Source organism: Kryptolebias marmoratus, linkage group LG4 (genome assembly GCF_001649575.2).
Source record: "Kryptolebias marmoratus isolate JLee-2015 linkage group LG4, ASM164957v2, whole genome shotgun sequence".
Lineage (NCBI taxonomy): Eukaryota > Metazoa > Chordata > Actinopteri > Cyprinodontiformes > Rivulidae > Kryptolebias > Kryptolebias marmoratus.
The window spans coordinates 25,802,252-25,814,894 of record NC_051433.1 but is presented as its reverse complement, the minus strand read 5'-3'; the positions used below and the strand labels follow the sequence as shown (position 1 = coordinate 25,814,894).

Here is a 12,643-nt window from a genome sequence, read left to right as displayed (position 1 = left end):
TTTCATTAAAAAAAATGTTAAATGTAATTTCATACCACAGCAAGCCAAATAAATATTCATAAAAAACATAACTCTTCAAAAAATTACCAAAATATTCTCTAATGACCATGCCTACATGTGGAATAATTTTCTTTTATTTCTATGTTCCTGGATCAAACACAATCTTTATTAAAAAAATGATAACTAACCCTAACCCTAATACGCAAAAAATCATAAAAATTGAAATAAAATTTCCCAGATATTCTATGTGGAATAAAGTTTGCACTTCGGGAAATCTCCACACTCAATGGCTTTTGTACAAGAAATTGTTAACCTTTGACGTAGTAGTGCTAGTCATACGGAAATATATTCAGAAATTTGTTAAAAATCAATGTCTCAAAAAACCCCTCAAAATAGTCACAGTTGACCATTATCATGTCCTTTGTTTGCCCAAACTTTCCAATCCACCATAGTCTAGAGGTTTTTCCAAAATAAAATAAAAACCGGCCATGTTGGTTAGCATTTATATGTTTTCATTTATTAACCACAAGGGGGTACTTAATTTCGAGTGATATTTCTTTTGCTTTGTAGTTAGGCTAGATATGAACAGAATACCAAATTTCAAGTCATTTGGCCAAAGAGAGTCAGAGTTGCTACTGCTAGCGTGAGTTACGAACTTCGTAAATAGTAACAACACGCTAGAATATGGAGCTGCGAATTTTGATCAGCACATTTAGAGTTCATGCAAGGAACATATCCTGTATGTCTTAGCCCTCTAAATTCAACAAGTGATTCTTTTAAGAATTTTTCTAAATGTTAAAGGCTACACATACACTTTTGCACATAAGCCACGCCCACTTTGACCAATCATTACCATATTGATAACATAGTTTCAGGGTTGTATCCTGAAGATACCCACCAAGTTTCATGTAAGTCCATTCAGCCATTTCGGCAGTATAAATTTTGCCTACCTAGTGTTGGATCAGGCTGAAAATGGAGAGAAACCCTTTATCCAGCCTTAGACACCACTGTTCTAAAATGTATTGATAAACTTTAAACTTTTCGGAAGTTACGCTAAATAAACTTTTTTTTAAACATTTTTTTGTTTACGCATAATTCATAAACTGAAATTTTTTTGAAACATCATTCACATTGTTTGGTTAGCCGGTCGCCCACTCATCATGTAAAATTTCGCTTCAATTGGCTTTGAGCCTTGGGAGGAGTTAACGAAAGTAGTTTCCGCATATTTTGCAAGTTTTCTTTTAATTAGCATAATTTTACAATTTTTTTTTGCAAAACTCAAGTAAAAAGGCATGGTTTACAGAAAACACCAGAATAGAGATACTGTGCGTACATGTGCAGTGCCACCTAGAGGTCAAATTTTGCAACTTTTCCCTCAAACATAGCACAATTCTATAGTTTATCGGCCATTTCCGTGAAGTTAAAGTTAGATTTGGCCGAGTTTAACGCTCAAATCCGATTAAGCATATAAGTCACGCCCACTTCATTATAATATTCAAGATATCATCTAAAGGTGCGATCTGGATCATCTGTACCAAGTTTGGTGTAAATCCGTCAAGCAGTTATTCAGATATAAACTTCTTGAAATTATAGCACCCCCTATCGATGTAACTACATAAAATTTAATACAAAGTGGCAACATTTAATCCACTATTGGGCTCTAAATGCATTTTCCATAATCTTAAGGTATGTCTGAGATATTCATAGTTAACCATTGTGCTAGCTAGTGCTGAAGTGTTTGGTATTGCGTCACTCTCACAAGACTCAAAAATTTTAAAACGTTTTAATCATCGCGTCAGCAGATCGGTTTAAATATGTTATGTACTAAGTTTCACATTGATCCAGCTTATATTGTGGAGTAGTATTTGAAAGTAGATTTTCCCTTTCTCGCGCTATAGCAAAAAATCTAGTGAGGCGGAAGTGGGCGTGGCCAATGTAAAAGTGATGCAGAATCATCCAAACTTTAAGGTCCCATCAAGATTTTGAGTGTAGCACTTGCGGTTTAGGAGTTATTAGCAAAAACGCATTGTCATTTGCTATAGCGCCCCCTAGGTATGGGATGATGTGATTTTTTTGTCTGAGTAGCGGTAGTGTTATTCTATCAGACTGTCTGGTTGGCTTTTCCCCAGCAATTTCTGTTTTTTCTGGCCAACGGTTTTACCGGAGAAGAGTTTGTATGGATGAAAAATCCATACAAAAACAATAGGGTTCCCTGCTCTGCTGGGAGCAGGCGAACAGCCATGCCTTTCATTGGCCGTCCGCTCGCCTCCAAGGGCTTGGAACCCTAATTACCGGAGAAAAATTTTAACGGATGAAAAGTCTGTAAAAAAATAGGGTTCCTTTCTCCGCTGGGAGCAGGTGAACGGCCATGCCTTGCATTGGCCGATCGCTCACTTCCGCAGGCTTGAACCCTAATAAAATATCATGATCCACGTAAGCCAGGAAGATAATCCTTTGTTCCACAGGGGAGATCACGTCTGACTCAGTGACTGCAAGGTGCCCAGGTTCTGTAGCTGCAAATCAAGCCCAAATTTTCACACCTCCACCACTGTGCTGACAGTTGGTATGAAATGTTTGTGCTGATGCGCTGTCTGGTTTTCTAAAGCAAACAAAAGGCAGATTGCAATCATCTTTTCCAATTTATAAAAGGTGTGGATAAAACTATTTACTATTGGCTAAACCAGGGGTAGGCAACCCTGGTTCTGGAGAGCTACTATCCTGCATGTTTTACCTGTTTCCTTGCTCCAACACACCTGATTCAGTGGTTAAAGTCCCTCTTCATGTTCTGCAAAAGCCTGTTAATCACCCATTGATTCAAATCAGGTGTATTGGAGCAGAAAAACAAGTAAAACATGCAGGATGGTGGCTCTCTAGGACCAGGCTTCCCTACCCCTGGGCTAAACTGACTGTTGGTTGCATTTCCTTTAAAGCAAACCAAATCTGGTTTTATGTGACACAGGTTATACTGTGCGTAGTGTTTCGCCTCGAGTTATTCAGTGGCAGACTAAGTTAATTCCTACCACATGTAGAACAGTCAAGCACTGGTCTGCGTCCTCCGGTGAGTTTGTCGCCTTCTTTGCATAATGAAGCAAATTAAGATAATGGTGGTTTATATATCAGGTGCAAGATGTGCCAAGGTGTCCAATCAGTCTCTTCTGAGCAACCTTGTAGAAAGAACTGATTTATTAATCAAATATAAATAACAAAGAAATCACACTTATTTTCAAATGCCAACATGAGACTGCATCCCCTGTGAAAACTGTGGGAGAGCAGAAAGCTTTAAGGAAATGTATCATCTGCTGTGCTCACACAGAGAATCATCATTTTTCATCTATGGTGGGGAAGAAATATTAACTGGACTTAGGGAGAAGAGATTTAACAGAAGATTAGAACTGCTTCTACAACACTGTGCTTCCGGACTACCATTAAATACTTGCCCTGTTTAGTCTTTTAGCACAGAAAAGCATGGCAGACAGACACAGTTGAATTATTTTGAAACTACTTTGTAGAAGAGAATAACATTAATACCAAGGAATAACATGCAACTACACAGGAGGCACAGTGTTGCTGTGAAGAAGACAATAATACACGGTAATCTGCAGTGCAGGTAAAGGCTTGATCAAGTGGCCCAGTAAAGCTTTGAAACCCAACATGTTTGTCTCTTTTTTCAGTGGCAGAGAGACTGATGGAGACATTTGTTCCAAAGCTGTGTTGCCTAACCTTGGAGGAGAAACTCCATCTTCAGGTGTAAAAACATTTGGCACATCTCACCTCTGCAGACTCGAGGTTTTCTCCATTTTTCATCCATCTGTAAGAGGGTTTCGGCTTCCCCGTGGCTTTGCACTCCCACACCAGTGAGTCATCGATGAGCTTCTGGACATCCTGGGGCTTCTCAATGAGATGAGGTGGGGCTGGAAACATGAGAAGCCAGAAGAAACAGGGTGACTGACTTGCTATACAAATAACAGATTGTGACTGCAAAATCTATACACTAATGCAACTTTAAAATAAAGAAAAAGTATGTTCAAGTTTTACAGTTGCTGTCAAATTTGGGGCCTGAATTGTCAGCTGTTAATTACAGTGTCCTATTATTCTTTCAAGAAAAAACAAAAAGAATTGCTTTCCCTTTTATATACCAGGCACAACATATGACCCGTGGTACCAACTTCATAGTCAACAGCAACAACAACTGTCTGAACACACAACTAGGAGAAATCCATGCATTTTCATCCCAGCAAAACACATTGTCATTTGCTAGGTCCCTAGGTATGGGACAATATGATTTTTTTTGTCTGAGTAGCGGTAGGGTTCTTCTATCAGACTGTCTGGTTGGCTTTTCCCCAGCAGTTTCTGTTTTTTCTGGCCAACGCGTTTTACCGGAGAAGAATTTGTACGGATGAAAAATCCATACAAAAACAATAGGGTTCCCTGCTCTGCTGGGAGCAGGCGAACAGCCATGCCTTTCATTGGCCGTCCGCGCGCTTTCATGGGCTTGGAACCCTAATAATGATATAAATTTTCTAAAAGTAACTCACATTGGAGTTTTGAGTTAAACATTAACACCTGGAGAAAATAACTAAAAGTAGTACATTGTTTAAAGGCAGAGTTTGTTTTACTTTGACTTCAGGGTTGCTCTAGTAGATACAAACAGGGGGCAAATATTTTAACAGCTAACAGATCTGCAGTATATTCTTGCTCCAGCTAGAAAACAAACCCCCAGAAAACTTAATCATAGTAATCCAAGCTCAACAAGAACAAAAAGTACACCCGATGCTGGACTCAAATCAAATTCCCCAGCTCCTCACATTCTACGGAGAACGTGAGAATGATTTATTTGAACCATTCCTTCACTCACTCACATGGTATGGGTGAGTAAAATGATTGCTGTTTCAGATTGTGTTTAATTTATACATAATTTCATATTTAGTGGGCTGAATGAAATCAAATGTTTGGTCTGAATCTGCTTTTACCTGAAAACAAAACCATACTATGATTTCAAGAACAAACTCTAAATGTAGTCATTTTGGAAAAATCTGTACTTCACATGCCAAAAAAAACCCCATACAAAAAAAAAAGAAAAAAAAAGAAAAACAATATTGGAATGATAGCACGTTTCTATCTCTGTATCCAAGCTTGTAGTCAAACATTTATTGTAGTTAGTACAAGGTGAAGTTTTATTGAACTTCTTTTGGGGTTTCTCTTACCTAATTTCAGGTAAGAGAAGAAAAGTGTTGAATACTGGATCCATTCACATTATAGTGGCTCCTGGTGCCATAAAATCCCTCCATTCAATACAGTCTCAGTAAATGATGGTATAATTATACAAGAGAATTGATTCTTGCTGTGATATGCAAGTAACTCAGGGCTAGTTGATGATTAAAAAAAGGTACATAAAACTAGATCAGCTTAGGAGTTGGTGTGAAAAGCTTTTTCCCTTTCACTTCATGTTTATGTCAAGGCCCGATCATCATATATCACAGAATGCTTGTGGCAGGAATAGATGAAAGACTGGGAGTACTTTACCATTTGACAGACCTCGCCTAATGCCACTCTGAAGGAATGACCTTTGTCAAGGCCTTTCACTGACAGGCCACACTAATTAGCTTCAACTCTACAACGATTGTCTTTGAGTGAAATGGGAGAACACAGCAACTACAAAATTTGCATTTTCTGCGAAAATGTAGTGTGAATGCTTAAGGCTGAATGGGTTGGCTGAATTTTTCTAAAAAGGTGTAAGTGAGTTGAATATTAGCTGAACTTTCAATGTCAGTTAAACTAATTAAAGAAGATATCTTATGAAAAAGAATATGATAAGACACGAGGAGAATAAAAATGGACAAAAAAGCAAAAAGGTAAAAAAAAAAAACACATGGAAACATAAAAAGAAAAAAAAAAAGACATAAATATCAAAGAGGACGCATAACAAATAAAAGACAAAATAGGAAATGCACCTAAGGTGACTAAAAGGACAAAAAAGATGCACAAGGAGTAAAAAAGAAGACAAATCAAAAAACAAAAGGATGCTTAAAAACAAAAATGAAGAGACATAAAAGCCACAGAGAATGTACAAAGACACCTAATAAGACTAAAAGGACATGTAAAATGACAACATAGACGGATCAAGAGACAAACAGTAAACATGGAAAGACAAAAATGATATATATATAGACAAAACTCATGCATAAGTAATCATAAAGGATGCATAAGAAGACAAAAAAAAATCATAAGGTGCCATGAAAAAGGCTACACAAAGGAGACACAAGCATAACGAGGCACAAATCGAGCAAGTATGATGACATTAATTTCAAAGAGCTCAAAGTTTTTAAAGGATTTGCAGATGTCTCTATTTCAACAAGGACGATTGTCAATAAAGATATTTCAAAAAGTATAAAAATTACAAAAACACAAGTCATATTTGTAACGGTCAGAGCAAGTCTAACATTTTAATACCAGAATGATTGAAACAGCTGAAATAATGCAGAAGTAGTTACAGGTGAAACTTGTAGAGAAGAAGCTATAAACAGGACAACAACAGTGTGAATGCTGTCTGTAAGGCACAAGTGTACTCTGTGCTTCAACATGTAGTCAAAAGTCTGCATGTGTGTGTGTGTGCGTAGGCGTGTTGGAGGTAGCTACACAGAGCAAATTAAAGAGGTTAAAATAGAGACCAAAAAGTGGATTTCTGTAGTTCTGTCGGAGTCTCTCACAAACTCAAAATCAAAATTCATTCTGGTTCAGAAACCTTTTTGTGTCAGTACATCCTGTGTTGCACTGCAGGTCATTGAGATCACTCTAGCAAAACAAGGTTAGTTGAGGTTGTTAACATCAGACTTTCATAGAGGCTGTGCCTTTGCCATTTGTCCAAACATTGAAAGGAGTTACCATTTTCTTTTACTGCAAGGGGTCGAAAGATCAAAATCTGATTTATCCTATTACAGAAAAGAGATACAAGTTCTTAAACACTGATTTTTTCCATCCTTTACTGTAGCTGTATATATGTTTTTGATTGGTAGAAAATTCAAAATTCAAATACAGATAGTTTTACTCTTAGTGTAAGTTTTTTAGGACTCTGGAGAAGATGGTGCTTTATGCTATAGGGTTCTCTATTGCTTAGCCATTTGGTATCAGCACCATACTACTTATACTGCAACTCTCCGACAGAGACTGCTGGAGTCGCCACGCTCATGGTGCCTTTTGGGATCACTTTGTCGTTCCTTTTCTGCCCTTGCTGTCAGGGCGCCTCACTCCATCCTTCGCCTGCTGCGAACACATCGCCTCTCAGTCAAGCCTCGCCAAATGAAAGCAGGCAGCCCATCTCAGCCTGCACTGAGCCGATCGCACAAACAATCAAGCCAAACGTCAAGAGGCTAAAGCAAAGGAAAAATGGGAATTTGCCTTATCAGTGAAATCACACTGAGATAATGCAGTGGTAAATCTTCAGAAACTCAAAAGCAAACACAACTTGAAAATGAAGCTGTCACAGCTTCACCTTTACTCTGTGTCTGAGTAATATGCAAGCGAATGATCTTTTCTTTCTCCAAAGAATGTTGTGATTAAGAATTGGATGAAAATCCAAACTTATCAAAGAAAAACATATATAGTCTTGAGATATACTGAATGCAATTACCCCTCAGTGTAATGCTAAAGCTTTATTGCAAGTAAAAAAAAAATAGCATCAGCTCATTAAAGGCCAGTGCACAATTTAGAGATTTTTAATGGTATATTACCCACTACTTAAAAAGCATGAGATTTTTTTTTAACAATGTGCCAAAAAAATAACATTTTTATATCTTCCTCTTATACAAAGTGGGGAACTCTCTCCACTGCAGTGTGCTATAATGTACAAGACTCACGCACATCGATCATCCCCACTGGCGTTCACTGCTAACAGATGTCTCAAAGGCTTAATTCAAAAGAAGTTCAAAATAAGATTTTATCACCTGGCTGCAGGGAAGAGATAGAGAAAGGCTGACAAAAGACATCAAAAATGAAAGAGATGAGTCACCTCAGAACGATAAATAAGGCTTTGTATATATATATATATATATATATATATATATATATATATACACACACACACACACACACACACATATACACACACTCATACATGGATCCTTGAGTGCTTGAAACTGTACAACATCAACAGAACACTAATATTTTTTTATTAAAAACTCAATTGGAATGTGGAAAACAACAAATCTAGAGGCCAATTCAAAGTCAAATTCACAAGTCAGCATCAAATGTGTCATATACCAAAGTGATGCTTTGTCCCCACTCCTGTTCTGCATGGGCCTGAACCCTCTCAAAGAGTGGCTATGGATACCGGTTCCAAAGTGGAACACTCATCAGTCACCTCCTCTATGTGGATGACAGGAAGCTGTATGCCAGAAGTGAGCAAGACAATGATCTACTCACTAATCCACCTCACCAGGATATACAACAAGGACATTGGTATGTCATTTGAACCGCATAAATGAGCCAAATGGTATCAAAGAGAGGCCAGGTGATCACAACTGAGGAGGTTGACCTGCCTAAAGGCAACACTGAAGATGTCCAGGACCGCTATAAATACCTTGGAATCCCACAGACAAATGACAACAATAATAAGGCCACAAGGAAATCAGCCACAACCAAATACCTACAGAGAGTAAGGCGGGTCCTGAAGAGCCAGCTGAATGGTAAGAACAAAGTGCTGTGACCCCCAAATTAGAGGAGTGGCTCCAAAAGCTCCCAAGAACAACCTCAGAGAGCGCAGTCCTAGGAACAGCTAAGATACTGAGCAGAACCCTCAAGCTCCCAGGCCTCTGGTAGAAGACTAGAGCTTGAAGTGAAGCAGAACCACTCACGTGGAACAAAAATATCGAGCTGGTATTTTGTATATATAAATATGTATATATAAATATATATTCATACACAAAATCATTAAATAGTATTAGTATTATATAAACCAAAAAATTCTAAATGTCAGCTAAAATTAAAAATATTTTATATGAACATACTATTTAGCAAAACAAACAAACAAACAAACAAACAAACAAACAAACAAACAAACAATCATATATAATTTTTTCAATATTTTTACATTTGTTTTGTTCAAACTGTAAGACATTTATTTCAATCACTGTCACAACTGATAAATTTTAGCCCACCATATTGCTTAGATTACAAAAAACACTTCATTTTCACACTAAACAGAAATAAACTTTCTTAGTGAATCAGCTGTTGATCCTGCATACCTGTTTTCCTGAATAAAGGTTTCATGCTATGCTTAACATTAGTCAAATTATGGTTTAGACCATCTATATTTGCAAACTGATCTTTGGGCTTTGTGAGCAGGGTTTTACTTTTTGTAGGACAAAATGCTTTCTTGCTTTCACCTTTAATTGCTCTACAGCTATTCTACACTGTCAGTGACTCATTGTAGAGCCGGTGAGCTTTATGTTTGACTTTAAAAAGTAGAGGTTTGCAGATATTGATGTCTGGTACTTAAACAGAGTAGGTACGACTCCAATTGTGAAGCTGCCATCAACAATATGTGACTGTCCAAACCCCTATCCTGCTGATCCAGATGCTGCTGTGCAGATTATGTCCCTGACATATGTGCCACTGCTCTATCTATAGTACTTTTAACAGCTTTGATCTTCAGTCAAGTTGGATGTCAATCATAATGCCATCTGGTGGAACCCAATGCAAAGCTCACCAACAAGGTCATATCCAAGGGCTCAGCTTCATCCGGATCACTTCTTTAATCTGGATCAAAATATTAGAGGCATCATGGCAGACAGCCTTTAATCATTTTGATGTGCTGTTAAAACGAGCCTCTCTCGTCATGTATGCCAACAATCCTCTGCTGACTGCTTTGTACAAACAGTTGTGTCTGCCTGCTCTGACTCTCAGTCTAAGAAAGTTTAAAACCATGGTCAAATATTCATGCATGACAAGATCACCTACCATAGAAAGAGAGCTTCCCCTTTACTGTGTTCATTCCTCTCGAGTTCTCGGCTACACACTCATATGTGCCAGCATCCTCCTGCTGGAAGTATGGGATTTCCAGGACGCCACTGGCCTTTCTCATGTCAACTTTCCTGGGGAAGAGCACTCTGTCCACTCTCCTCCAGCTAATAGAGGGTGCAGGGCTGTGAAAAGACAGAAGGAGGTGGTAAACAATGTAAGACAAAAGATTATACAGTTTTTTCATCAACAATTTGTTGTATCATTAAGGAAAGCAATAAAGCAAGTAGAGTCAAATGTAAGTTGTTGAACTCTTTACCCCAATTATCATCAGGTTTATTATTTGTCCCTTTATTAAATATGAATGAGTCAACCTCATCTTGAAGAGCTTGCATTATTCAAATTAGGATTTCCAGAGTTCTTTGGGAATGTAAATGTTGCTTTTGTACTAAAATGCAGCGCTGGAATGACAAATGTCCATACCATTGGTTGGAGTTTTCTATCCACAGAAGACTATGCACCCGAAACACCTGGTTTGTTGGTCATTGTCCACTTAATAACATGAAACAATCTGCAACATGCTTGTGTCTATTTCTCAAAACCACAAGGATTTACTAGCCTGGAATTGTGTCAGTTCTGACCAATACGGAGTGACTGAGTGTGCTGTCCAATTTGAAGTAGTTTCCCTTGAAAGGAACTGAACAGTAGCTATCTCAAGTGCAAGTTCCAAACTATAGAAACCACTGTTCTGTTTAAAATGATCAGTGAATTGGGCAAGTGTTCCATTGTGTATGGGACAAAATGAAAACTAGTTAATCATTTTAAAAGAGTTAAATAGCAGAATTGAGTCCAAAGAAAGGACTAAAAGAACAAGCTTGGTATAAGTTAGTATTGTATTCTAACAATACTTATTGCTGTCGATATTGCTATAACTAAGAGCTTCCAAAGTTAGCAAAATTTTACAGTCTAGGAGCAACACATCTGCCCAGATTTGCACAATTATAAGCAAAATGTAAGCTCATGCTATTTTGCAAAACACTGTTTACATCTATACATGCATTTATACATTTTATATATATACATTTAAAAATATTATAATGTCACTTCCTCGCCATTTCAAAGCAATGGTTTTCAAACGATCACACCTAGGAACCAGTTGGAACCAACTGGTTCCTAGGTACCCGCACTAAGAGGGTGCAGATGCTTCAGGAAACAAAGCGGCTGGCTGGTGAAACTGAAACCCTGTTTGGCATCTTATCTGGAAGCTTGCTCCGGAGATTCTGTGTCTACACAGCGATGCTTTATTCCATGGTGCACTCTGGATCCAACTGGCTCCTCTCTGGTTCCTGTAGTCAGCTGGATGAGGGGCAACCGGCCCATTGCCTCTCAGTTACTCATCCCCTCAGACGTGGGGTGATCCATCACATCCTCGTCAAAAGGTTGATGCCTCAGCTCCTGCTTCCGTCAAGATGGCTCTGGTGAATGCTAGGTAACTAACCAACAAGACCTTCATTATAAAGGATTTCTTCACTTCCCGTGGACTGGATTTTCAAATTATAATTGAAACATGGATGAACATCAGTGAGTTGAGTGCTTTTTGTGAGCTTTTGCCACTGGACTGCACATACTTCAACTCTCCGAGGACAGCAGGTCGCGGAGGAGGTGTAACAGCTGTTTACAGGGAAAACTACCTCTGTAAGCAGCTCATGCCAATCACATCTTATTCCAGCTTCAAGATGTACGTATTTGAGCTTGAATCTGACCTCCCAGTGCTCTGTGCTGTTTTTTTACAGACCACCAAAGTACAAGATGGATTTTCTTGCTAACTGCAGATTTTTTGGCAGGAATCTATCCTTTTTATCAACTTGTGTAGACTATTGCAAAGCACTTTATGAGCTAGTGAAGTGTCTTCAAAAGGTGGATGTTCTTCTGGGTCTTCATAATTACAGCAACGATGTACTGATCAAAAGAAATGACTTTACAGACAGAAGTTATTCTTGAACAGTGAGAGTTTATTCAAAATAACAGAGTCTGTGCTGAGTCGAGATTTCTGGCCCAATCCGTGAAATCTCCCGTTCCTCTCCGGGCTGCTTCTTTTTATAAACATTTACCACACCCAGCTGTAGAATAACACACACACACACACACATCCCACTGGGACAGACTTTAACAGTATGGATTCAAGTACATTCAATTCCCTTTATGGTGATGAGCTGTGGACTTGAGCCATGCAACAGATAACTTTCTGTATACGTCTTCGGGCAGTTGCTTTGACAACGTGAGCTTAGGAGAACACAGTCCACTTCCCAAGAAAGGATTGTACCTGAAGACAATGTCTCCACTCGGAAGTCAGGCCCCATCGCAACAAAGCACAGATGTAACACAGACACCTCACTAGTCATCGCTCACTCAACTCCAGCTGGCTCAGAATGCAGCTGCCTCATCTTTTATCTGGTACCAGAAAATAAGAACGCATCAATCCAGTTTAGCGTCACTGCATTGGCATCCAGTTCGTTTCGAGATTGATTTTAGAGTTCTTTTACAGGTGCTGGTCATAAAATTAGAATATCATGAAAAAGTAGATTGATTTCAGTAATTCCATTTAAAAAGTGAAACTTGTATATTATATTCATACATTACATACAAACTCATATATTTCAAATGTTTATTTTGTTTAATTTTGATGATT

At 38.3% G+C, this 12,643-nt stretch overlaps 1 protein-coding gene across 2 annotated transcripts in view; it reads right to left on the bottom strand.

Annotated features, from left to right (window-relative positions):
• Positions 1-12,643, bottom strand: part of cntn4 (contactin 4) — a 280,686-nt gene that overhangs the window by 80,744 nt on the left and 187,299 nt on the right. For both annotated transcript variants that reach the window (XM_017426954.3, XM_017426955.3), the window contains exons 8-9: positions 9,955-10,139; positions 3,772-3,911 (exon numbers count right to left, since the gene is read on the bottom strand). In XM_017426954.3, coding sequence (XP_017282443.1) covers positions 3,772-3,911; positions 9,955-10,139 — 325 coding nt within the window. The remainder of the gene's footprint in view (positions 1-3,771; positions 3,912-9,954; positions 10,140-12,643) is intronic.